Source organism: Zophobas morio, unplaced genomic scaffold, assembly GCF_036711695.1.
Source record: "Zophobas morio isolate AGI-343-1 ecotype UQ-CSIRO unplaced genomic scaffold, CSIRO_AGI_Zmor_V1 ptg000005l, whole genome shotgun sequence".
Taxonomy (NCBI): Eukaryota; Metazoa; Arthropoda; class Insecta; order Coleoptera; family Tenebrionidae; genus Zophobas; species Zophobas morio.
In genome coordinates this window covers 9,228,054-9,255,926 of record NW_026972110.1, presented here as the reverse complement: position 1 = coordinate 9,255,926, position 27,873 = coordinate 9,228,054, and the positions used below count along the sequence as shown (strand labels likewise).

General features: G+C 31.6%; 1 protein-coding gene across 2 annotated transcripts; it reads left to right on the top strand.

Moving 5' to 3' along the window:
* The first annotated feature begins 299 nt into the window (after positions 1–299).
* On the top strand, positions 300–27,873 carry LOC135122625 (uncharacterized). Of its 2 annotated transcripts, XM_064046915.1 has the most exons (7): positions 300–399; positions 2,917–3,279; positions 20,552–21,005; positions 22,626–22,736; positions 22,998–23,081; positions 27,007–27,219; positions 27,274–27,873. In XM_064046915.1, exons 2-7 carry the CDS (start codon positions 3,124–3,126, stop codon positions 27,357–27,359), a joined length of 1,104 nt encoding a protein of 367 aa, XP_063902985.1. In that variant the 5' UTR covers positions 300–399; positions 2,917–3,123; the 3' UTR covers positions 27,360–27,873. The 2 variants fall into 2 exon arrangements, with proteins under 2 accessions (XP_063902985.1, XP_063902986.1); XM_064046916.1 differs by lacking the exon at positions 22,998–23,081 and having other exon boundaries at positions 302–399.

Here is a 27,873-nt window from a genome sequence, read left to right as displayed (position 1 = left end):
AACCATATCGTGTATTGAATCTCGCGAATTTCCAATTAAGATTTCATCAGATTAAACACTACAGAATTTAATTAGCGGACTGCCGTATTTTATAGGTGCTAGCCAGAGTGGCGAGTAAATAAAATATGAGTACAACACAATAGAACATTAACGGATAAAGATTTCTCATCTTCCATGTAATAAACTTTCTTTGTGCATAGTTTATCAAAGCTTTTATCTATGTGTACAAAAATTTTCCGGCATCAGATTATTTGTGTAATCACTCAAGTGCAATAAGATGATTAAACTGTGCATAGAGCGTGTTTAGTCTTAAGCTATGTCGAAATTACATAGAACCAAATATTCGGTGGGTGGTGGCAGTTCTACGTAATCGCAATGTACCAATAATGAAATCACTACGTAAGTGCCAAAAATACATTAAGTTCCAGTTGTACACGAATTCAATAATCAGTAGTACTAAATTCTTATACATTTCTAACAAAATACACAATTTTATTAACTAAAATTCATTACAGATTTTTTTTTGTACATCGTATTAAATCAAAGCGTCTTCGCAAGTATAAATAATATTTACAAAACTTGTAGCACAAAACAAGATTTTATGATAATGAACTTTTCCTTGGTAGCTAAAAAAAAGTAAAAGTGTGTTATGTTTATGTATCACTATTATAAAATCAATAAAAACGATTTAATTTATTTGAGAACAAATCCGAAGATTGGCTTCAGTTTAATAACCCGTGATAGGAAAATAGTTTACAACGCGATTCTTCCTTCTTACATTTTTAACACCCAAATGTATTAGAATATGAAAATTTCGTGCTTTTGCTGTCCATTTGTGTCTGTCTGTTACGCCATCTTAAAAACACTTAATTTCCATAAAATTCTAGGAATACAGTTATCTCTTATATTGTACCTGTCAATTAATATATTTATCATCACATCACAGCTGATAATCCATTTTAAAAATTGTGAAATAAATATTCTGAAAAAATATCCTGACATACATTCTGTTTAGATAACTTCACAGTTTTTATTTTTCCGATAGTAAGCTAGGGAAGTATTATAGTCATAGACGAAGGGTTATTTTCATGTTTCATCGATCTTTTATGGTTCCCAGAATATGAAAAAAATAGATCACACATTTTCATCTGTCTATCTTCTGTAGTCTGCTGGCGATTTAATTAAACAGATACTCTTGGAAACTACTGGACCAGTCCGTTTATGTTTAGAAAATCGTTAGGTGCTAAACAGCTAACCAGAGTTTGTCTGATCATTACATTATTATGTACTTGTTTTTGAAAAAAAAAAAATTAATACTGTATAACAGAATTTTACAATTGACTTAAGAAAACTACAAAAGAGAGTCTCGAAATTTTGCATACATTTTACAATTTATCCTAAAAACTGTAAAACCGGATGCTCTGGAATCTTACAAACATTTTAATGTTATCGTAAGCTTGGTAAATCATTAATCAAAATTTATCTGTTTATCAAATTTTATTATTTCTCTAAGAAACTGGATTTGTTTGAGTGTACTTCAAGGGCGAGCGAAGTTCTGTCAATAAATTTTTTTTTAGTTTTGTACGTCCCAACCATGACTTCTTGAGTATGAAAAAATTGATCTCCCGTTTCCGTATATATATATATATATATATATATCTCTGTCGTCTGTCTGTGGTCTGTATTCTATTGGCGATTTTATTAGACAGATCGTCTTCGAAATTCCAGAAGTACTAGATTGACTGTTGTAAAATTTTATATATATATTTTAGAAATATCGCGTGAATGATAAAACGCTAATCAAAATTTGTCTCCCCATTCCCACCAACAATTTGATAACCTCATCTAAAAAATTTGCATAGTAAATGCTATTTAATTTTATAAAATAACACTTCTGTACCTGTGGTTTATGAAGTCGCCTTGATTTTTTATCTTAAACATTTTTTGGAAAAAAAATCAAAAGCACAACATTTTACAATTTAATTTAGAAACTGCAAAACTAAAATTTTGCAAAGGTTTTAACCAAAAATCCTATCTAAAATGTACAAAACATTTTAAGCATACTTGTAATTCATTTAATTGATCATATCAAGAATGACTAACGTTATTTTTCCAAACTTTTGGAAGTACAAAATATTTGTAGTATTAATTGTATGATCGTGTGTTTATTTTTCCTCCTTCGTTATTATACTGTTTTTTTCCAAAATGATGTATGTGTTCTTGCTAAAAAATTGATGACATCACAAAATTTTATTATTAAAAACTCACTTGAAAGTACGTATGACATGCTTCTGTAGTTGAACAGTCTATACATATATTTTATTTTAACTCATAGGGGTTATCATACAAAAATAAAATCCGCAAAATCAAATTTTTTAATTTATTTAAGAAACTAATTTTATCTAAATAATTTAGTCTAGGTTAACTTCAAAGATAATAACGCATGAAAAAATTCCTGGTGACTACAAACGTCCTAATTTCTTCAAATCTTGTTACTACTGCGGTAATATCCTTACAGCATGTTAAATAAAAAACCTCCATCTTAAACTTCGAAAATTATTATATGTATATTAATGAATAAAACTAAAAATAACTTGGCGCCACAATTTTTGTCGATAACTTATCAGTTTAAAAACTGCACTAAAACACAATCAACAAACTTTTTTTGTCGAGCAAAAAAAAACTATAATCTCATCGACATTGAAAAACAGTTCTTAGAAACTAGAAATCTTATAAATACGACCACGTAAAAAACGCATTTACATTCAAATTAACCAATTAATAGCGATCGTGTCGTATGCATAAAGGCCTGTTCTAACAACTCAATCATACAAAGATTCTGCAAAACACTCCACCAATATTTACTCCAAAACCGTAATATCTCACAACCGCACTCATACTCCCATAAATTCTTAGTGTCCCGGACTTTTCCGGACGTCAGATCGCCAATTCCGGGAGAAGTGCATCAGGAGCGCATATCACTCGGAACCACAACTCCTCAACGCTCGAGTGTTCGCCACAGCTTAGTCGTTAACTGTTCGCTGCGGAGTTCACGTCTCCTCCAACCTCGTCACGCGCGCACATCACAATCTAAATACACGTTTACTTTTTTAATTTTGTGCGATGTTGGTGCAAACTGAATCCGACAGTGGACCCCCAGGGCGGCCGTCCGGGGTCCTGGATTCCCCAATTTTGGCAAGAGTGGAAAGGGTCTTGCTTCGACATGAAGAGGGTTTCGACAGGGACAGGAGGTACTCTCCCAGACCGGAATATACGCAGGTAGGTTCGAGAAAATATTTATTAGCTTAGGAAAAAAAGGGGACTTCTATATGACGAATTTCCGTTGTACGAAATTGTGTTTAACGAATTATGGCAAGTTCGTGGAAGTGATTTGCCATATTAGTCGTACCTACTTTATTTGATTTGGAAAGAAATTTTGGCGAAGAATTTTTATTAGATGTTGAAGCACTACAATAATCACTAGCACCTTTTTGTGTTTAAATGTGTGTTTAAATGAGCACTACGACTAAGTAATAGCATATGTTCTAAAGAGGTTTGTTGCATGTAGTTGCATTCTAAAAGTTGGAATGCTCCTAATCTGTCTAACAACTTTTTTAATTTAGATAAATTAGCAAATATGCACATCACAAGGACACTAAAATATGCGTTGGTTCTTACAAACAAGATGTTTAGCATAATTGTATTAGAGTTTGTAAGCATCATCCATTTACTTTCCAAATATACATTTCAACCGATAGCGTTAAACTGCTCAGGGTTTTGGAATGGACTTAAAAACGTATCAAAAAATAATGAGAAGAAATCATGTAATTTCACTTAACAAGGAATTAGTACTTTTTAATGAAGAAATAAACCTACATCGCTGATTTTAATGAGTCGAATATAATAAAATTATTCTGACGATGTGTTCCTTGTTTTTTAAAGTTAATTTCTAGTATGTAGATTAAAAGTAAATTTATACCTAGAGAGCAGTAAAAAATACGATCAAAGATGGCCATGGATATTTGGAAGTTTGTCTTTGATCGATGCATTTTCTTGACGGTAATCTGCTTTGGTCGTGTTTTTTATTACTATCTCTACAAAATATGACAGACAAAGTTATGTGTTGAGAGGTTATCTTTACTCAAAATTACATAAGTATTTACGGAAATTATTTTTTTGTAAACGAACTATATATTAATGAGTTTCTGCAATGTGTGGTATTAAACACTTGCATAATAATTTTCAAATATATGTTTCAATAATAATTTTAATTTATCTAATTTAAATTTGAATATTCATTTGTACAGTGTGTCTATTTTTTTGAAAAAATGGTGTATTCTAAGAAAGTTTCTTGTAGTTTGGAACAAATGAATTGATGAATAGTCATATGTTAAGTCATCTCCGGCCCTTTATAAATTACCTAACAAGAATCCTCAAAATTAAAACTACATTTAAAATGAAATAGATTTTTTCGATATGAATGTATTAATTTAAATGTATTTTTAATTTTGACAATTCTAGTTAATTTGTAAAGACTTAAAGATGGTTATTTAATTACCAAAACCGATCATTAAAACATTTTTTTAGCAAGGATTATATTTGTTTTTAGCTCTAACTACTTTCGTATTCTAACTCTGGTTTCTTATACATTTTAAAGATATATAATTATAATCATGATAACACCCCTAATTAAACATCCAAGAATTTCCATGGCATGCCCTTTGTGGAAATTTTATTTATACTTATTTAATAATGTACTCCATAATAGTTTTATAATAAATTTTGTTATACAATTCTTATTCAAAATAACATGAAACGTACAACTAAACTTTCTGAGGCGAATAATTTTGGTATCATAATTTCACCACTTCTCAATTGCATTATGTAGGATCCAAATCCTCTAAGAATAATACATATTTATTATTAACGCTTTCGTAACAAGATATCTATGCGTAACGATAGACCAACGTAGTTGATACAAATTTTCACATAAGTATTTTTATTCATTCAATTGAAAACTTTTAATATCTCCAAATTATCTAAGCTTTACGTAGGAAACATTTTGTAAACATTAGATAAAATAATTCGGAAAGACCGCATGAAACATACTTTCAGGAATTCCTTTTAACTAGTTGTTTGTTGCTTCAGATAAAGTGAGATCTTAAGATACACTTACTGATCTTGACATTAAATTAACACTTACTATTACTGTGACAGTTTACTCATGCTGGAAATATGAAGAATATCTACTACAACAAAAATTTCACTGAACCATAAATACCAACTATGAACATAACATGACTCAGAAGATCAATAAATAATTAGCCGATAATTAACTGCTACAATTAACCCTTTTTATGGAACAGGTAGACGAAACGTTTCGGTAATTTATATGACCTTCATCAGGTATCGTTATAACTAGGTAGCTGCACGAAAGGGCGACACCGAACTGAAAGAATAAGGGACGTAATAAGTGATAAAGCACTGCAACGTTTTTAGTGTACTTTATTACGTCTATTGATATTATTTGTTTGATTAACTCTAGATTGGCTCTAAACAAGGAAGGTCAAGCTATTTCAGGCGCAAAAATTTCTGCATTGATAAAATATCACATGAATTAGAAATCATTGGTGCTACAATAAACTGCCTTCGCTATGATGTTTGTGTTATAATATGTGCGAAATTTTAAATACACCACATGTTATTACTTCACGTAAAAAACAGCACTATAAAAATGTGGCATATGGTTCGTGCATTCCAGAGCTCATAATCAAATCATTTTTATTTTTACCAAATATGTGTGCCTAAAAACTGTATATAACGCAAATAAAACATTTGATCAAACATGATAAGCTGCTGAGGGTCTGGGTTTCTAAGGTGAGGCATCAACCAAATATTTACGGGTAAAATTGTGTAAGTATTATAATCATCCAAATGATTCAGTATGCTTAGTGATAATGTACGAAAATGCAACCTTCCACTTTCGTGTGATTTAAAGAAAAATGATTACACTAAACAAACATTTCCTACTAACAAGACTGTGACGAACTGAATCAACCAAATTTTTTTCTTTGACATAGTCTAGATACAGTATAGATATATAACAAGAGTAGTTGGAACTGTGACTTTAAATCGACCACAGAACAATGCAGAACGTAGTTAAACTCGCCATTGAAAATGCTATTTGTGAGCGTTAATGTTCTACATAGTGTTCCAATTTGTTTAGTATTTTTCGACAAAAAGACCAACTATAAATCTGAACTTTCATCCCAGTTCATGTAATTTTAAATGCTGTAGCTCGATGTTATGAATAACGGAGAGTTGGGCAACGACAAAAAGATTACATTAGCAACTGGATTCGTCCATCAAATGTAAATGGGAATCGTTTTTTGGCATTGTCATTCACATCGCCATTAAGATTTAACTTGCCCGACCGGTAACCCGTTTTGGTGTGTCCTTAATGCGTCATCGATACTTTACAGTAACATCCTTTAGTTGAACATGGACATTTGTCAGGATAAGGTAGCTTTGTTACCCCAACAATCGAACATGCACTATTTTAATAAGGTAAAGTGAAATTACACTCGTCCAGCCGACCTATAATTACGTTGTTGCGAATTGTAATTTCTCACTTTCTTACAGAAATTCGTGTTCTTTCCTTATCCGAATGTCAGAAAAATGGCCGAAGAGAAAGCACGTTGTTAAGATAATTGTAACGCGTAACTGGGTTTCGTTTAATATTCGTTCTAAGTAATCACACCCTGTAAATTTAATTTGTTTAAATAACGACGCTGCTAGCGTGACCACCCATACAAATATTTTATCGCAAACTCTGTAGGGGCACCTTAATTGCAATGAGTTTTTACTTTTTTTATTTGGTGTCGAAGTAATTTGCATTGCTCGAAGAGTACAAAACCAGCCGAGAGTGATATTAATATTTCAGCAGCCATTAGAGTGGAAGACGCCCATTTCCACCCCTATCACTCAAGACTGAATATATTGTAATGTAGTACAAACAGAAACTTTGAAATACATGGACCGATAACATTTTAACCAATGATGGTAGTAGGGGAATTCAGTGGGTATTAGGGCTAGGGTTAAAAACACAGTAACGATTTCTTCTGGCTACTTTTTGCAAATTTAGTTCGGCTTCGCGGTCTTTAATCAGTAATAAATATAAATTCTAATTAATTTGAGAGTACTAACAACACGACTAAGCCATTGTATTTCTCTGAGGGGAATTAACTGGTAATGAGAAAGGGTGGGCTCCGGGTAGGGTCAAAAGTATAAATTCTGGTGTACTTAATAAATTTTAAACAAAATTTTTTCTGCTGTTCTTGTTAGAAAATGGTAGTCGTAACAATATTTCTTAAGTTACTCATTTGTGTTTAAGAAATACGCTGCTTGTTATGTTGTAACTTACGGAAAAATGTTTGTGTAACAGTACTGAATTCTATCCGGTTAGGGTTCCATTTTTTTAATTTTGTCAGATATTTTATAAACTAAGTAAACGTTTTAAAGTTTATAATGATAAAGTTTAGTGTAAATTGATCTTCCACTTTTCACAATGACAGCAAGTATTTCTGAATGTCACTATTTTTTGTATGTATGTATACTTGAACTATTTGTTTAAGAGTTTAATATCTACATCATTTTGTATGTTAAACTAAAGAATTTAAGTTTAGTGTGAAATTCAATTGTATTGAAATCACTGAATACGACATTGCAATGCTATATAAACACAGAGCTAAATTCAATTTATTTTGGTAATTTCTGTATATGGAAAACTAATGTAATATTGAAATCATAAAACATAACAGTCAATAATACATTATCAATATTAACTGAAGTTGCTCTATTTTTAGCAAACTGACATTAATATCAGACCTTTCAATACTTTATTTTAAAACCAATAACGACAATTTAATTTTGGATAAATATGACCTAATTTTAATGTAAACTTCCTGCTACATTCTGAAGTAGGAATATTCGAAGTCTACACTATTTGTGTCTTCTTTATGTTATGTACATATAATTAAATGCTGTTTGTCGGATAATGGTTACCACAACTTTATGAAATAAAGCTTAACTTAGACCTGTCTATAATATTAATCAACGTTGTATTTATTGAATTACATTTTTAAATAAATTTGTCTGTAACGATCAACAAACATATAAAACCTTTATTACAGGGAGAAAATTGCTAAAATAAGACAAAATTTGTAAGATGATCAATATTGTCTCAAAAAAGAAAAGAAGTTTATATTGGTAAATCTAAACCGTGCTTAAGCTGAAGCAAGCACACGTCAACTTTTTTATTTTCTATAGAAACTCTCGGGCATTTGCTCGGTTCTAAAGTAATTTCCCGGCACAGTTTGTTTGAAATTTCACAGAAAATATTTTACAAAATAACCAAGACCATATACGTAATTTGTGTACTTGAAATTCAAAAAACCTTTTAATATTGTTGCATAAAAGATTTGGTAATTAGGTTGACATTTTAAAAAAGTCTACAAAACTTCCACCGCCTTTATAACACACGAATACCGCCCACTTGAATTAAAGATACAACTTTTATCACTTAAGTCAAAATAAAGCCAATGACTATTAAGTATTTGTAAAATAAAAACTAGTTTCATGTAAGTGTTATTGAAAGGAAATATCTTTGCTACGTTTGAAGCACAACATATACACGCAATTCAATAAGAATGTTTTCAGTAGCTTATTGGAATATCATCGTCAACTTTTTGATGACGTCATTTGTATTCAAGATAAATACATAAATATATTTTAGTCAATATTCTGTAATCCACAAATCGATACTAGTGGCTTAGCAAAATTTCAAATAAATTGGTTTTATATATAAAATATATACAGGGTTAGTCACGAGAGAATTACTTCTGAAAATTATTTTTACGCAACCCAAAATACGAATACCATGTACCATTTGATACTAACTGAATTTAAAATGAAATGCTTAATCCATGATTGCTTTGAGTTTGGCAATCTCATTTTGACAATTGTGGAAAAGGAGGTTATGCGAGTGTCCATGGTGGTACCGCAGCCAGTCGGAAATCTCCTCCGGTGCCACTAATAAATTTGTCAGTGTGCCTCTTGATCTTTTGCAACCGATTAATCACGAGACAATTATTTCTAAAAATTCCTTTTACGGCATTTTATTCAAAGGTTACAACACAAACTCAAACAAGTAAGTAAATAATTTAACTACTAATCTGTTGAAAATGTTGGGCATTTTGGGGGGATGCTACTAGTTTTTTGTAAATGGATGGCCGAAGAAGTCCAGAGGTTGCAGATTTGCACTTCGAAGAGGCTCTAGGTAACGCAGAGATGGCGAATTAACACATGCACATTAGCGGCGAACAACATTGGTAGAGCACTTACGGCTTCAGTATAGCCCAGATTGATCTGACTGTATGTCGTCGATCCAATGGGGCTCCAGAGGCGAGTCAACGATGAAAAACAATGTTAAAAATTAATTAACGTCAAAGTGACACTGCCAAAGTCAAAGCAATCATGGATTAGGCATTTCATTTTGAATTTAGATAATATCAAGTGGTACAGGGTATTAGTATTTTGGGTTGCGTAAAAATAATTTTCAGAAGTAATTCTCTCGTGACTAACCCTGTATATTGAGATAAATTGTAATATTTTTTTAATAGCTTGTGAATATGGTATGTAAAGAGATTTTCTTTAACAATTTTTCTAACTTAACCTTCTCACAGTGATTCAGAACTTATCTGACTAGCAAAGTATTCACCAGTTAACATAGGTACAGAGGGAATGTTGCTGCGAAACGTTAAAAACACATTGAATTGGACACTCCTTAAAATACTCCTACAAGAATAGTCGATTGAGTTTGACAGATAATAAGCACAACGCACCACTTTGATTTATTTTAACTTTGAATTTTTTCTGTGCTACATATGTTACTAAAAACAAAGGTACAAAAAAGTTATAAAAAGAGTTGATTCACTGCATCGCTTATTGGCAAAACAAACAGGATGCATAGAATGTTCCGCTTAATTCTAATTTTCCGAATTTCCGTGAACACACTTTCTTGAAACTAAAGGAGAGAACGCATTGAAAGGCAATAATGATCAAACCTTTTATTACATTACGTAATTCCCCTAATTAAACATCGCATTGTTAAATTTTGCAAATTCTCTCTGAATAGGCTACCCCGCTTAGAATCCATCAAATACGCATGTTTCACCGCTTCACAGTTTAACACCATCTGTGAGAGCCTGAATAAATTGGTAGCTTTTTTTGATTAACTAAAATAAATATTTAAAACGAATGGCTCTGAATCTGGAGCTCACAATACGATGAATTTTTTAGTTTGATGACTTTCAAACGAACCAATTTCTATTTTCAATGGACAGTTTTGGCGAACAAAAGTGGATGCCTATAAATGGGAATGCAAGTCATGGATAACGATGTATAAAGCTATACAGAAGTCGAGGTAGCAAATTTCTCTTCTTTAAATGCATTAATAAGTTCGCGATAATTACGTTCGCGTGTTGATATTTTGCAGCAAGTGCAGTTTTTACGACACGATTTTAACCCTGATAGATAAAAATAGTAATAACGCTAATGAGATCAGATAAATGTTTAACTTGATAAGTGCACCCGCACGATAAATAATATTTCTAGGTTATCAGGAGCTAACAAGAATTGGTAATGACTTCATGACACTGTGCTGATATCGTGCCGTGTGATTAAAAAAATCGTGCGGATCTCAAACTGTAGGTTTCTTGGCGGGAGATAGAATTCATTATCTGCGTATCGGTCTTTTATGGGGTTCTGAACAATGAGATTTTGATTAAATTCTGTAAAAATAATTGCACGTGTTTAAACGATAAGTCGAAGTCTTATTGTTTTTTTTATCGGTTATTTAAATTTTGTTTCCCTTTTTTCCAGTAAATTACATGAGGTCGACCGGAAGCTTTATCATCCATTTTTAATCACTGCAAACTTGATAATATTTCAACATGTTACAACGCAACTTTCTATAAACTGCAGACTTCGTTATATACACTGTTATTTAAAGTAATAATTATATTTTATTAGCGAGCATTCATTGGCTGCCGCCGATATTTATTCAATTAAATACTAATTGAACCTTTTTCTGTAGTTATTATCCAAGTCTGTCAATGAAATTAATTAACGATAACCGTTATCGGACAAAGACTTTTAAGGGGTTTGTTATTGTGGCGTGCTGTACACATTCTCATTGTTTTATTTTTACAACATGTATTATTCTTTCACATATTTAATATAAGTATCAGAATATAAATATTGATAAAGAAAATACAAACTACTTTTTGCACTGTCAGTAACGTGACGGTTATTAAAATGGCGATGGTAAAAATGACCTCAATACTGAGTACGACCAATAGGTTTAACACTTACTCACTGCGACAGTTATCATCCGTTCAATTAAAAGGGGAAACATTTCGCCGCAATTTGCGTAAGTAATTAAGCAATTTGTCAGCCGAGACTGCAGTTTTGCGAAATCTTAAATATTGTACGCGAATTCCCGCCTGTATATGACATAAGCGTTTTTAAAGTGATTCATCGGCGTTTTAACACCAATCAACTCATTTAACACTACGATCTTGTCATTATTAAAATTAGTGTAGACGTTCCGTTGACCCACCCGCAGAATTTATTAGGAATGTTTAAGATGACTAGTCTTGCTTTTGGTGAGGCTAGACAACAATGACGAATAATGATGAAAAGGGGACGAAATGATTGCGCTTTCTTTTTTTACATATAGTAAGAATGATGACAACTTCTCAAGCTTGTATTTGCATGTTTGTGATTCATTTTGATTCCAGACTGCATACAATGTATATTTAGCCTTGCTGATGACCAATTAGTCGCCGTGAATGAGAATGATGTAAACCTGATATTCAGAGGAAAAAAAATGTTTCGGAATTAGAAACGTTGACACTGTTGACAGTTTCGGTAAAGGTTAAAAGTGAAATGTAAATATTTATATAAATCAAAAACGAAACGGGGAACTATTTCTTATTCAGTGTACTCTTTATGTAATTAAAATTGATACATGGCACCTCCGTTAACTGTTCTTTCTTACCTAACAAGATGAGGTAATACGAACATAATCTCGAAAAATCTTGTAAGTCAACAGAATTTTAGAGGTCTGCTTGTTCTAGGCATACTGTAAAGAAATTGGGTACACAGCCGTTACTAAATTTTAGACACGTCTTTGCTAACAGTATTACTCGGGAGGGTTTGCGAAGTTTCTCATATTTTTGCCATTAGTGAAGGACTTTGATAAAGGCTGAATTTTAAATTAGGATGTATGCTCGATTACGGATCGTCTCTCGTCTATAGTTACAACAAAATGCTTTTTCATGCAAGATGTCTCTATTATTCAGGTTCAAGCACAAACGAACTCTTAAAAATTAAAACGCTATCGAGTTTTTGTTAACTTAGAGAGGGAAACGACAAAAAAGGCAATTGAAATTGAAATTGAGACATTATTACAAAACTTCAGATAAGCGGCTTCTCATCTGTTACACAATGTCTGGATTGTGCGAATTTCAGTCGATGGATATTTTATATGTTTAAGTAGTCTCTCATCATTGAGTTTGAGAGCGTTGTTCTTGTAGAAGTGGAAAATGATTTGAAATAAAAAATAACGTTAATTAATTTTTTAATTAATGTTGTATCGACTGCTTTGTAAACTTTTACTGTGTTCTGACTGAAAACATTTTCAATGTGTTTGACTATTTTTCCACAGATCTCGCTTTCTGTTAATTATTAAATAGGACAATACTTCCGAAACTGTTTACAACATACTTTAGGATAAAATAATTCTAGCTTATCTACATCCTATAATTTCAAATAAATCATAATAAATAATAAATACAACCTTAATTTTTAACAGATGTTGATTTTCACAAACTACACTCATTGTCATTATAAATAAATTTGGCTAATAGATAGTTCCAAAAATAATCAAGAAAATTACATATAATTTAAATCCAGTTGCAATAATTATGTGGTTCCAAAAAATTGCAACATATTCTAACAAATTTCTACAATTCTATTTAAAATAATTAAAAATTGTAATAACAATTCTCTCAAAAAACATCACAATTCTGGTGACTTTCAACAAAAGTTAGCTAATATTTCAAACACGTGAACACAGTATTATAAAAAAAACCATATCTGTAGTAGAACAGTCAACATCTAAATGTGAATTCAGTAATAACTACGAATAAACAAAATTACATATTGTTGTGCTTAGATTTTAAAATTTTTTAGACGTCACCAACAAAAGGTCCGTGGCATTAGAGATTACATAATGATTTCACATCTCAGAATAATTTTCCTAACACATCTGATCTCTGTCAAAAAGAATGCTCAAAACGGTAAATTCCTTCATAATCCAGCGCTTCTTCTTGAATAATTTTACGTTGTAAAGATACAAACAACTCTGACCCAATATATAAACAAAAAATTCACCATCTGCCTTATTTAGCTAGAAATGTGATTTCAGACACATTAAGATAATTCTTTGTTAAATTCAGAACTATTTGCTTTAAGTGTGTTATCCTTTTAAACTATTCATAACATAACCTAACGTGCTATCAGCTACATTTTATTCCACTCTCTAGTCGAGATAAAACAGCACAGTTTGATGACCCCCTTAACTGTCAATAACGTCCTTGCAGAAATTGCCAAATTCCCGGCGTACGCCCGCATAAAAAACACTCGACAAATTAAGGAAAGTGCAAAAACGGAAGGATGTTTTGCGAAACTTATTAATCGTGGAACCACGGACATGAGTAACGTGGATTCGAACTTCCCACAAAAGATTAGCGTTGATAGTAAGAATTATTTCCCATTATTTCGAAAAACCAATTAAAACTATGATTCGTAGACAAATAAATATTAAAATTTGTCTTACGGCAGAACAAACATAATTGCACGTGTAGATAGAAGATAGTACGGTGTTGTCGCACGTAATCACTATTATGGGTTCCCAAGAAGGATACTGTTAAAGATATGACATAAACAGCGTATAAGATGGTACTAATTCAGCTAAATGGCAGCCTTTGATGTGGTTATTTGGTCATCGCCTTGACCATCTTGCGACATTCATGCTAATTGTGAAGATGCAGTATGTGTCATCCTGCGGCGGAAGGCCTGTGCAAGAGCCGAATGACAATGAGTTCAACCTGTTATTGGACACCGTTTAAAAAAATTGCAACGATTTCCTGTGATTCGTAAAATAGCAATTGCTGATATCTCCTACGCACAGGCTACTATTGTTTGTCTGTGTTAATATCCGACACCCCCACGATAGTTATTATGAGTGTACAGTGATGACACATTGGAACATCACAGATAAAATTTAATGTTACAACTAAATTTAAACTTGGGGAAAATTTTCTGCGCTGTTGTCTATTTTTTTTGCATTAGAGGTAACAAAAAAGTCGGTCCGATAAATGAATTTTATCATTCAGCTTTAATTCCTGTTCTCGATATCAAATGTCAACAGATACATTCCTAAAATTTATTGCTGTCTTATGTAATCGTCATTGCAGGAAGTTCGGTTTCTGTTAAAGAGAAGTAATGAGTAATGACTACTGGAATTCCATTGTATTCAATTAATGTAGTGCTGCATTTTTTGAATTTCCAGAAGTGTACACAGAAAAAGTGTAGATACATAATCCACATGCAGTAAGTAATTATTATTTTATCATTAAATCAATATAATTAAATGGAATTTAACTCTGAAATTACGCAGTTTGATGATAAGATAGGCAACAGAAAAAGTCAATAGTAAAAATTTATCCAAAAAGGGAAAATACACCGGTCGTGATTTTTTTTTTTTTTTTTTTGATAAATCAGTCATTAACACGGAAATTGAAGTTGTTAAGTTCTTAAATAATGTAAAAGTAAAATTAAAAAAAAATCACTATGAATGGTTTTGAAAACTTTTTAAAATCTGTACAACTTTTGTCGTTTCAGGTTTGGCATAAAATCATGAAATGAATTACCACCAGGTATATGATATATAATAGATTTATTTTAAATAAACCATATCGAAAAAATATAACTTTAAAAATGAGTATGTACACAAAAGAAAGTCAGTTGGAAAGCAGTGTGGACTCTCTGGTGTTACAGCTTTGAAAGTGACAAAGCGAAAGAGAACTCTTCTGGAGACATCCCATATTTTTTACGCGCTATATAAATATCTTTAAATCGAGCAATATAGGGATACAGCAATTGGGCGATTGAGCGATAACACCAAGAACTGAAAACAGATAGATAATAATGGAAGATATTTGTCTTGTTTATTTTCCAGTATAGATACTTGTTGAATGACTGAAGAACCGAAAATTGCGCTAATAGCAAGTAACTTGAGGACTAGATGCAAAATTCGGCACAAATTCTTCGTGTTTTCATAAGTAAAATGAGAGTTTAGATTTTAAAAATTAAAGAAAGTAAATATTCATTTGCTCTTATGTTTTACTGTTATGTGTGGTAATTCTGCACGCAAATGTTGACGCTTTCCGCCAACTGCGATGACATCATGTTGGATGAAAAAGAACTAATTTTTTCGTTTTTTTTTTTTATATGTAATAAGATGTCGTCGACATTTATTTAAAAAAATTTGGTGCCACAGGTGTGCATAACGTGTTGTGCTCTGATTACAATCTTATTAATTTTGCACTAAATTATTTCACTTACGTCTGTATATCATATATTTTTTATTTATATTAGGCAACACATACCGGAACAAAATGAAACTTTAGCACCTAAGTTTATTGAAAATGATAGGTAACTACACAGCCGCCAAAAAAATGACCTATTTCATTTTCCTAAAAATAACTAATATAACAAAAAGCGCAGACCGTAATGTAGGAGTTAATTTATAGGCTGGAAAATGGCCTACAACATTTTCCTTTCAATTAATTTTTCACCACGTTTGTTGCGTCTCGTACAATTTATCGCAGGCTTCTCAATTTGTGATACATTTAATGACGGTCATTGCTCCAAGCATTGAATACAATGTTTCCCGAAAACGAAGAAAATCTAACTTAAAAATACCAAACACGAATCCAGACTTCCGAACAAGCTATTGCTTTCAGAGATTTATTAAAACGGGTCGAAACGCGAAGAATGCAGACTGCATTCGTGTAAACGCAACTTAGGTTCCTCCAGCTTCCATTTCCCGCGGAATTTAGTTTCAGACTATTTACTTTTCTGTAGGCAATTTAGAAATGGACGGAAATGTTGCTGGAAAAGGTTTCCCCTAATTTTCCTTCATGGAACTCGTCATATATTTTAACAGTTTACATCATATTTCTCGTTTCATACCTGTCACAGCGAGAAGTAGCGGTTTTACATGCGTAGTGTTAACAAGAAAGATAAACAATAATAAACAAATGCCGCTTGTTCTCCCTTATCAACTTGATAATGAGGAAGGAAGTTCTGGCTTCTGACTTACACATTTTTATCTATATTTAAAAGTGCCGTTGTTAATTGTTGTAGTGTTTGTAACTTAATTGCTACGCAACAGAGATAAGGACGTCTATGGAGGATGTCGCAAGAATACTTTAGCAGGGTCAGATTTACATAAGGGCCAAGAGAATCTTATAGACTTTGAGGTATAGAATTTATAACAAGACTGGAGTTTGCATAAAGTATGTAAATAGGAGAAATTGAAATAATAAAGAGCTGCCGAGAGCTCTCGTGTCTACAAAATAAATAAAAACATGCATCTATGCGCCGCCTTGAAATAAGTAGTGAAATAAATATGCTAATGACGTAATAAAAGAATCCCTTTTATTTTATTCATGTGTTATTTGAATATTATTGAATTTGTGATTGGATACATCTTTGTATATACGATATGAAAGGTTACTGCTGTCAACAATACCGTAACCTCGGTTTTTTAGAGGCAATTTTATTTTATAATACTGCATGCTGTAAAAATTTAATCGTATTTGCAAACATCTTTAATCAAACAAAAATTAACTTATCACTATCGCTATTTGCTATAATATCATAACAAGTAAATAAATAGTATAGATTAGAAATTATTTAAATAGATTTAACAAGAAAATATGCAAAATGTAGCAGAGTTCTAAATCTTTATACCTTTTGATTTTGACATTTTATTTTGTAGAAAGGTGATAGAACAAAGTGAAAGAATTAAAGAAAAAAAAAGACTGAAATTTAGAAACGAAGAAAATGAACATAATTATCTCCTATATATGAATGAAATAAAGCAACAAACACGTGGAGAAAGGAGTACAAAATGTGAATGAGCAATGAATAAATAACCCAGTGTTAAGATATTGGATAGAAGCGGCAATATAATATGTACAACAGACACAAAAGTAACAATACAATTTGTATAGTAACAAAAAAAAAGAATAAATAAATAAAATAGAAACTTTCAAAGGAGACTAGATACAATAATACGAAAATCTTTCTTCAGTGACAACAAAACATGCGTGTAATAGAAAGTAATATAAGCCTTAGGCTTATTTTACGTGTCTGCAATTGATTTTAACGTTAATTACAAGTAGAAGCATGTGACACAATTTATGGCGACCTGGTTATTATTATGTATTTGCTAAACAAAAACCCGTATATATCTATATAAGAATAAAATCTGCGACATACTATCGTAATATAAATTTCATCTGGACTCCACAGATCTGACTGTATTCACTTCGCTTTTTCAACAATATTCATATTTCACAAGAAAATAAATGTCACATCAGTTATATAAAAGACCAAACGAAATTCTTAATTTACTGATTCGTGTGCGCATTTTCAGCATTATAGCGGAAGGTTAGAGCAATATAAAATTCATATCCCGTTCAAAACTTGTCAATAAATAATATATAAAATGATAAAAGTTGGGCTAAACCGGTGCCTACGTTTATTCCTTTGCCAATATTTATGTCCTCTATACATACACATATTTCCTCTCATAAATAACAGCACGAAAGTTTCCCAAATAATACATATTAAAAATGGAGATGTATCGCAAATTTGCAAATAGTTTATGTAAATTGCGAATCGAAATATACGACCCAAATACAGGATGGTTCTTACGCTAAACGGTTCTAAGGTACTCAAGAGAAATTTTAGAACTGTTGTTAACACATTTTGTTAAAGTATGTGTTAATGAAAGACACAATCTTGTAAAATAAAATACAATTAAAATTATCTCATATTTTTTTACTTTCAAGTAACAGCTAATGTCAAATTTCGTGCATTATCGGCATTTGACGACTATAGAATACGAAAACTATAGGTATCCCATCTGTTTATCTGTAAAAGAATATTAAGCGAAAACGGTTTATTCTGAAATTTAACTGTGTTCTAACATTACCCTGAAGGTAATAAAACGTGAAGAAAATTGTGACTTCTTTCAAAATACCGTTAAGATATTTCCCAGCATATGCATGCTTCTTTTCCTGTGATTTACAGTTCACCACTAATTTAAAATTTACTTATATGTATACAGACTGTTTAAAATGAAATACAACCATTAACTAATAGTATATTATTAGCCAAGGTTGCAAGGCCAAGCATTCTAGACCGAGCGCAAATTAGAACCCGAGACGCGCAGCGTCGAGGGCTCTGAAGCGCGAGGTCTAGAAGTGGCTTTGCAACCGTGGTTAATATACTATTTTTTTCACTAGTAGGAACCATAAGACAATAAATTGAAAAAATAAACGTTCAATTTTTTGACGCAACATGATTTTGTTCTGATTTCTAGTCATACTTGATCCAAACCTTCAACACAAAGAAAACCGTTTATACTTGTCGCTGAGTTAATCATTTTATCTTCTACCGTCTACCAACTACCGTGCGTATGCTCAAGTAATGTTTGTAGCACACATTTGTTCATTTTTTAAGAAATAATCACATCAAACATTGCGTACATAACCTCAATTTTTCTTTTTGAACCCGTGGTAGCAAAAATTGAATTTGCTACCACTAAATGAGTCGACATTTGCATGCGTCCTGGCTGCTAGTGAAAAAAATTAATTTATTCAATTTCTCCAGAAAGCCGCTGTCGTCGTCTCAAAATTAATTTTTGAAGAATTCCGAATTTTATGTAATTAGTTACCCAGGATGTATTAAAAAAGTTATCCCTGAACAATTGTTATTAGTTTGACATTGTGCAATGTGTGTTGCTGTATATTTTTTTAATTTTCGCTAACAATGACATAATAATTTGTTTAAAAATCTTGAACACAAAAAATGTGCTTCACTTTTCGTTTTGTCCTGTGTTTGTTTTTACTCGTGATTGTGGCTTAAGCTGATTGTTTAAAAATTCAACAAATTAGTACATTTTATGTAATTTGGTAGACGCAGCAGTAGCAACAAACTGTGACTGTCTAAGATCCTCAAATTAAACTGCTTTAATTTTAAAAAACCAGGACTTGAAAACGAGTACTTCATTGTGTTTCTTAAATATTTTTGTAGATTTTTTTTACGTTGAATTCAAATTGTGATTTTCTAATTTTAATGCATGTATTGTGAAAATAACGTGAATGCTAAGTTTGTGGTCATGTTAACATGAGATTTTATGGATTATAACTTTACAAATTTCATTTGAAACATGTTAACTTGTTTTCAAAAAACACAGTTAAAGATCTAGCTTTTCTCAAGATAAACGACCTCAAAACATTAACGTAGAGAAAACTAATAAATCTGAATTAAGGAGACACGTTTAAAATGTTTACAATATTTTGTTTTAATCATTCCATGTACAAGCACTTTCACGAGCCTTTTATCACCCAGTTGCTTTTATATTTTTACTAACATTATATCTTTTCTTGAAAAAATAATTAATTGTTAATGAACATAGCTCCTGCCCCGAAATCTGCGAAAACCTATCTACAAATTATAAAACTAATAAATTATCCTGTCAATTTTTAATATGTTAAATTATTGGCTCGTAGTAATTTAGCAATCACAGCAATCAAAACTAATATCGTATATTTTTTACTTTTCTTATTTAAGGTCTAATCGTTTAAATGCGTTTCTGTTCGAAACTAATCGTGGAGGTTTACCGAAGCAGTTAGCAGTTTCACCTTAATTTAAAAGTCACATGGGTAGCAGTTTTTTTGAAAAGTAATTTCGCAGTTTCTAATTTATATTGGTTCAAATAAGATTTAACTTGAGGCAAACCGGATGCAAATCGGTCGAACGTCTTCCGGGACAACGACCGCAAGGCATTTTTATCACGCACCACAAGATAACTACTTTTGGTATGTAAAATCCAATAGAATTCTGCGAACGCTGTATCGACGTTCTCATTCCGTTTGGTGGTAATACTGTTTATTAATGTTTTCCCTGAGCAGTATACATGACAAGAACTTGCGAGCAGTATATTGTGGTTCCCACGGGCATCCTAAGTATGTTCGTGGTGGCTGCCTGGGGACCGCTATTTAATAAATAACTGAAATGACCTTTCTTAAAAATTTATTCTAAATTTCCGAATTATTCTTTTCAGTCTCTTCTTTCTTCGAGTTTCGGAAAGGAGTCGACTGCCACGATCAAGCGGGGCCTTCTCTGGCAGCAGCGAAAGAAACTCTTCAGTAGATGGAAGGAACGCTACTTCATACTGACTAGGGATTACTTGTATTGTTTTCAAAGGGCTTCCGGGGCTGATAAAATATCTGAAATGGGGCAGTTTCTCTTCAAAGTCAAGTTGGTTGACATTGAACGAGTGGAATGGGAAAACAAGAAGACTTACAGTATTGTTGCTTTGGTTTTGGGGAGGGATGGAAAGATCTACTTGCGGACTCCGGACGGATTAGAAGACTGGTTTGAACTAATTGAGGAATGTATGATTCTCAGTAAAGAAAAGCGGAAGGCAATGAGGCATTCGCATGACGGTAAAAGTAGGGACAACAACAACATCACCGGTTCTTTGGGAGAATGGATGTTGCCTCAACACAGACTACGTAAGATCATGCGTTATCTATTACACGATTTTCGACAAAATTTCATACTCGTTTTAAAAATGAAATTGAAATAAAATAAGTCACACATTCATTCATTCTGTTATCATTAAATTAATATTAAAAGGCGGTTTCTAACAGAAGAGAAGAGTATGCGATGTTGTTTGCATTCATGAGCGCTGTTGTTTTATTCAAGTAAAGATAATGTATTTACAGAGAAAATACAACTACAAGGAAGGAAATAAGTTGGTTTGCATCGATGCTTTTTCATAATTTAGCGAACCACTCTTAAAACCGCGTTAGTAATAATAAATGTGTAATGCATGCATTCTAAGTTCCGTACTAAAGTCAAATTGTGTTGTGTTTACAGAATTTTTATAAAACTTTAAAACAATATAAAACTATGGTTTATTTTGCAAAAAAAGTATGCAAAAAGGACCTCACTGTAATGTTTTACTTAAAAAACATTTATTTTACAGGCATTCCGACATTATCAGATGGTTTAACCTACATTGTATTTGTTTGTTTGTAACGTCACTTAATGCCCGCTAACGTCATATGCATTTTATGTTAAACAAAATGATAGCAGATGAATCTGAACATTTCTAAATAACACTTTCTAGCATTTTTTGAATGAACCGAAATTTAATATAGAAACCTGTCTTAAATACTTATTTATTCAAATTTTTTATAAACTAAAAAAAAATATTTTCAAAAATTACAAAACAGAACAAATGACAAAGCGTTATTGATTCTCAAATAGTGTTTAGATATCCTCAAATACCATTTTTTCTTCGAATCTAAAAAACGTGTCCCCTAATTTCTTAATCTGTCTGTCATTTAAACGATGTCGTCAGTGATGTTAGCGGTAAATACACAAATTCTAAACATTGTTCGTCTGTTTCTCAGAACCACGTTGTAAGGATCGTGACTTTTTTCGGTAACTTTTAAATTATCAAATAAACTATTTTTAAGAAAGACCATTTTTGGCAAATACATATTTACGCGATGTTGTTTCGATAATAAATAATTGAATGCATAGACGTTATAAGTGACGCAGTTCTTAAGACTTACGTTTAAAAGTGTTGATAATGTGATAACCTGATAACGTAAGAACATACGCTGTACGTCACTATCAAGATTTTCCCAACATTGACGTGTATCGATCATCAAATCACCCACTTGTTAAATGTGGTAGTAAAAATTATAATTCCACAATTGCGTTATATCACTTCGTTCTAAAAACATTCAGATTAAAGTTATTTTACGAACGGAAGTGTGAAATTGCAAGAATGAATCACCAACTCGCAACACTATTCTTGACATTTTATGCAGAACATGAAAAACAATTTCACTGCAGTTTACATATTTAAAAGCAGTTCCGTTGAGACTATTCTCACGGGGGATAAATAACAAATCTATGCTAGACCTCGAGACGTCCGAACCCAGGTGTTTACATTTTTGTGTACCATTTTTGTGCGACAAACCTTGAACTAAACTATGTATATAAGTATATTAACAGTCATTTTAGTTTACCAGTACGGATATTACAAAAATTACAAACGTTTTTATTACCAGCAAAGTTCTGCGATTTCCACGTCTCATATATTTATTTTATTGCAGCGATGAGGCAATTACCTATAGAGAGTGTAAAACAGGACACAGTAAGAAGGCGCGATTGGGTCCCTACTGACAGGGATTGGGAGCATCCCACCCTCGATAACAGACTATCTCGTAAGTATGGAAGCTTTTAGATTCAATAGCAGCTAATAACACATCCAGAATAAAAATGGCATGTTTTAAATAATGTTGTCAATAAAACTCCCCATTTCTGCTTTAAAAAGCGCATAATTTTATCAATATGAAAGGTCACGAAGATTTTAAAATTTACTTCACTTTACAAATTACTGTATCGCATAAAATTGAAATGTAAATGTCTTATTCTGTATCTAACTTAACCTTTCTTGCTTCTAACAAAACAGCTTTGTTTTTAAGGCGAAAAATGTGCATCAAAAGTTTCCAAAATTGAAAAAGCAAAGAGATGGAGATACCAACCATTTTCATTTCGTAAAAAAGAAAGTAAGTAATTCAGTTTTGTTAAATCCGCATTTTGTTGAAGCTTTTGTACTGTTCCTGTTGTCGCATGCTTCGAATTATTCAAGAGTTTGGAGATAAAAGCTATTTTATTACGTTTACCGACACTAAAAGATGGTATATGCTTTCTCTTTTTACAACAGCAACTTTTACAACAAATTATAAGGCACATAGGTAAAATATTACAACAAAATCATAAATGTTTTTTACGTTACATTAAAATTGTTCCCTTGTCGATGAATAAATTACAGCTGAACTGATTTTGATTCCATTATTTTTGCTTTTTTCCTGTCATCTAAATTAATGTTACTCTTAGTTATTTGCATATACCTACATTATTAAGAATTTTCAGTTTTTAATTAAATTTATGTTACTATTTTTTGTAATATTTTGTTTCACTTTTGAAAATTGTTGCTTTATATTTAGACCAGTATTTCTATTAATGTTGCTCCAATTGCTAGTTTAGGTACTTTTAAGTTTTTCTTTTACAATTTTCGTCGATTATTATGAAATATCTTTCGATGATCTCCTAGCACATCAATACTAATTACTTTGGAATAACTAAAACAACAGTTTGCGAAATTTAGATGTAACTTTTTTTATTGATTATTTGCTATGGTATCTATTATCAGTGCCGAAACTAGCTATAGGCCGAGTAGGCCCTTGCCTAGGGGCGCCAACGACAAGGGGCGCCAAATTCGTCCAAAAATTATGTTGTACCAAGAATTATATCATATTAATCTTTTTTTATTTTGAACGGAAACTCAGAAACATATTACATATTTATACATATTATATACCTATATGTATAATCTCGATTTTTTTTTTCTTTTTTTTATATTTTATCATAGTATCTGTTTTGCATAGTTATTAAAAAATATAAATAAAACTGTTCTGTAAAATTGCTTTTTTATGTATAGAGGAGGGGCGCCTAACACAAGGTTCGCCTATACCTAAATATTCTCTGTTTTCGGCACTGTCTATTATAGACCACGATATTTAATCTAGAACTACTGTCTAGTTTTCGGAAAATATCAAGTTACTAGAGTGGAACAATTAAACCAATCTCTTCATATCAGACATTTTTATTTTCTATTATGTCCTTAATTGCATATTTCAACAATAATTATTTATTAAAATGTTTTTGAAAAATTACTACCTTTCGTGCATAAAATTAAAAAAATCTGCATGTGGATGCATTAATTTATTCCGAAACCATGTACTTAGCACTTTCTAAATTAGACTATGTAATTGCAAACAATAGTTCCTAAGCAAATGTTGTAAATAAAGTAGAGGAGTAGGAAGACTGTTAACTCGATATTGTTTGTCATTCTTACAGCAAATGAGAATGAGCATTATTTCTCTTTGTTAAAGCAAATGAATCACTTGTAGTAGTTTAATTTCAGAATGAATCTGACCACGGTGGTTTCTAATAAAGCGCCCACTTTCTATCGCTTTGATATGGAACTGTCGACGTGTTTCGAATATAATCTACCATGCCATACATACCGGACTTTCAGAGTCCAACAATGACACGAAAATAAGCAAAAGAAAATACAATTTTCGCAATTAGGTAAATTAAATACAAAATAAAAAAGGCTGAGTTCTGTAGTGGTATTTAGTATTTTTACATGTAGATACTTAACGTCGTGTGAAAGCAATTAGGACCTTGTCACACCGAGTAAAATAAAGGTCATACTTTCCCTTGCTGTACCTGCCTGCATTTTACGTATGAAACATGATGTAATTACTATAACTGCTTCAAGTACAACAGGTGTTACAGTTACGGCAACGTTTAATTTACTTTTCTACTTCACACAGGTTCTCTTGAATGTGATAAACATTTTTCATTTAATTTTCTCGTGCTGTTTCAGAGATCTAAACTGAAAATACATCGTACGGTATTTTTCTTTGCTTTTGTGTAGTAAAAATAATCTGATTTAATTATTGTGTAGATTGATATAATGATAAGCTGTTGTTTTATTACGACCAGGTGGAACAGATCTCGTCAAGTTAAGACAGATAAAACCTGATGTTTAAATTATGCATTGACTAGAACATTGCACATAACTGTTAAATTTGCAGTTCTGTTAAGAAATTATCTTTTAAAGTTAACCATGGCTCCACACTTCATGGCTCTGGGAAGTAGGAAAGATTAAACTGCAGTATAAATTAGTGAACTATTTGAATATTAAAATTTTATTCTAGAAAAAGTTTGTAAAAGTTTACTGAATGTTTGGTTTTCTGGTTTACATTTTAATGTCGGTACAGTTGGTGGAACTAAAGATATAGATTTTCGTCGTAAATTTGGTTCTATTATGTGACAATTAATGTTGTTTTTGCTCTTTTTATTTGTGAAGTGGATGGATCACTGTGAATTGGGTCGGCTTCATATTGTTTTTTATGTATTTAATTTAATAACTTTAATAAAGCTTATCTAAAGCCCTTTCAAAATTCAAGTCAAAATATTTGCGGACCAAATATCGTAAAGGTGTTTCGCGGTCGAATTGTGCAGGCTTATCAGCTGTTCTCAACTCATTGAACATATTTATCTATTTATATACTATGATAAAACCCATGTGAGTGCATACGCTAAAAATGTTTTGTATATGTACATGATCTTTTCGATCATCAAAATTAGATCATGATCAAAAATTACTTTTTTTAGATGAAACATCCGATACATTTGGCACAATCAAGTAGATGTAACTAAATATATAAATTATTTTTTTTTATGCGACACAGAAATGCACTATAAGTATTTTATCATAGGATCATATTAGCGCAAGTTAACTTTGGTAAGCCGAAAACTGTCCAATCAACTAGCAGACAGTTACAAGTAATTAAGGTATACCCACTTCAAGAAAATAAACAGAATTTTCATGTACAATGTGTGTACACCCTTGAGGAATTTCGCAATGTTAACTTTAACATGTTCAATGAATATATTTTTACTCTTTTACGAAATCATTGTTTTTATTTCACTTGCGAATTTTAAAGATCAATAAACTACAATTACCCTAGACATTTCAAATTAGAATATCTAATAGGAGAAAATTTCGTACGAAAGAAAGTACTATCCATCAACAATGATTACAAATGATAGAAATGTTGGCCTGTTTCTAAATCTAGTCGAAGAAGATCCAAGGCCTAGAAGATCTGCAGAAGCAGCAAAAAGCAATGATCACAAAAGTGAAAGCCCTAGTTGTGGAAGACAAGACAACTACAAATTTCGTTTTCGCATCTGAGCCAAAGATGTTAGAAGGAAACGTCTGAAACATTTTACAAATAATCTGGACATGAATAAGGTGTCAGTAAGATGAGTTTCACGACTACTGCTTTTTAGAATAATCAATAGAAGCGAGATTTGAGTACATCAATAGTAACCTGTTAAAAACAATGACCTTTTATTTTTCACATGAAATGAAAATCTGAATCTTTCAGAGGTCTACTTATTCAACGTTTTAAAAATAGAATATACAGAAAAGACAGAATATCAAACAATAATTTTTTCAGAAGTTTTACTGAAAGTTTTTTACCTGCTGACTGTTTGATTTTTAATTAAAATTAGGCTAAGCAATATAATTTGAAATGTTTTCCTCTATCCAAGTATATTACAAAATTTGGGTAGCACAATATGTTTTATGTGATTTTCTTGCCAGAAGCAATTATTCTAAGGTTGTTACAAGAACTGTTAAAACAAGTTTTGACATTGTATGATGTTATTTCCATCTTTTATAATTGACATTCGACCAATTAAAAAACAATCGAATTATTTTTTCATTCCAACTTATAGATAACATTCACATTAAAAAATGAAGACAAATTGTTTGCTAAAAATTCATCCTACGCTTTCATTCACAATAATAAGAGAAACAATTATAATTAAAATACTGATTTATTGTTGCAGTTTTGACTGACATCGACATCAACACCTACGACGATAGCACCCTTGAGACCCCGTCAATAACGTCCTATCGAATGAATCAAGATGTTTTATGCATACAACCTCCATCCCTCCGAGGCATGGGTATGGGTTCCTTCCGTTCAACCAGAGAAACTTCGAATTATTCAAGGCGGAATGTTCCTAACGTTCAAGATATTCAATTCATAAAATTTAGAGGTAAGATACTTGAAATTTAACAAGTTATATGATAATAACAGTTCTGGTTTCTAGAGCGTTCATACAGTGACATTCAACGAGATGACCGTAGGGTTTGGCGAGGTTTGCCCAACAATATCGATAACCGCAAGTTTCATTAGTCACAGAAACGAGTTGTGCTAGTCATTAATTAAGTACATTTTGGCATCGAAATTGCCAGCAACACAATGAGTATGTCATTGGGACTCACGTAATAACTTAGAACACTTCTGTCACTTGTGAGTGGATATTAATGTTACTACCTACCGCAATTTATCGAATAATTTAGAGATATATCAATAGTATTTAACTGTTTCTTTATTTTATTTTTTTTATTGTTTTGTAAACATAGGCGTCAGTTTTTTTTCCAAATATATACATCAATAGCCGACATGTTTCATTAGTGCAATATACTAATGATTTGTAACTACGAGGAAACCAAAGATGTTTAAATTGTTTAAATGACTTATAGTTGAAGGATTGTTTTTTAAGTACCTATGTATTTATTGCTAAATTTCTGTATGTAGGCTGTATTTAGGGACAATCGAAGATTTGTTAGGTTTAGAAGAGTTGCATTTTTAAAATGGATAATTGTAACGATAACTGTTTCAATAAAAACAAGCAATGTATGATAAA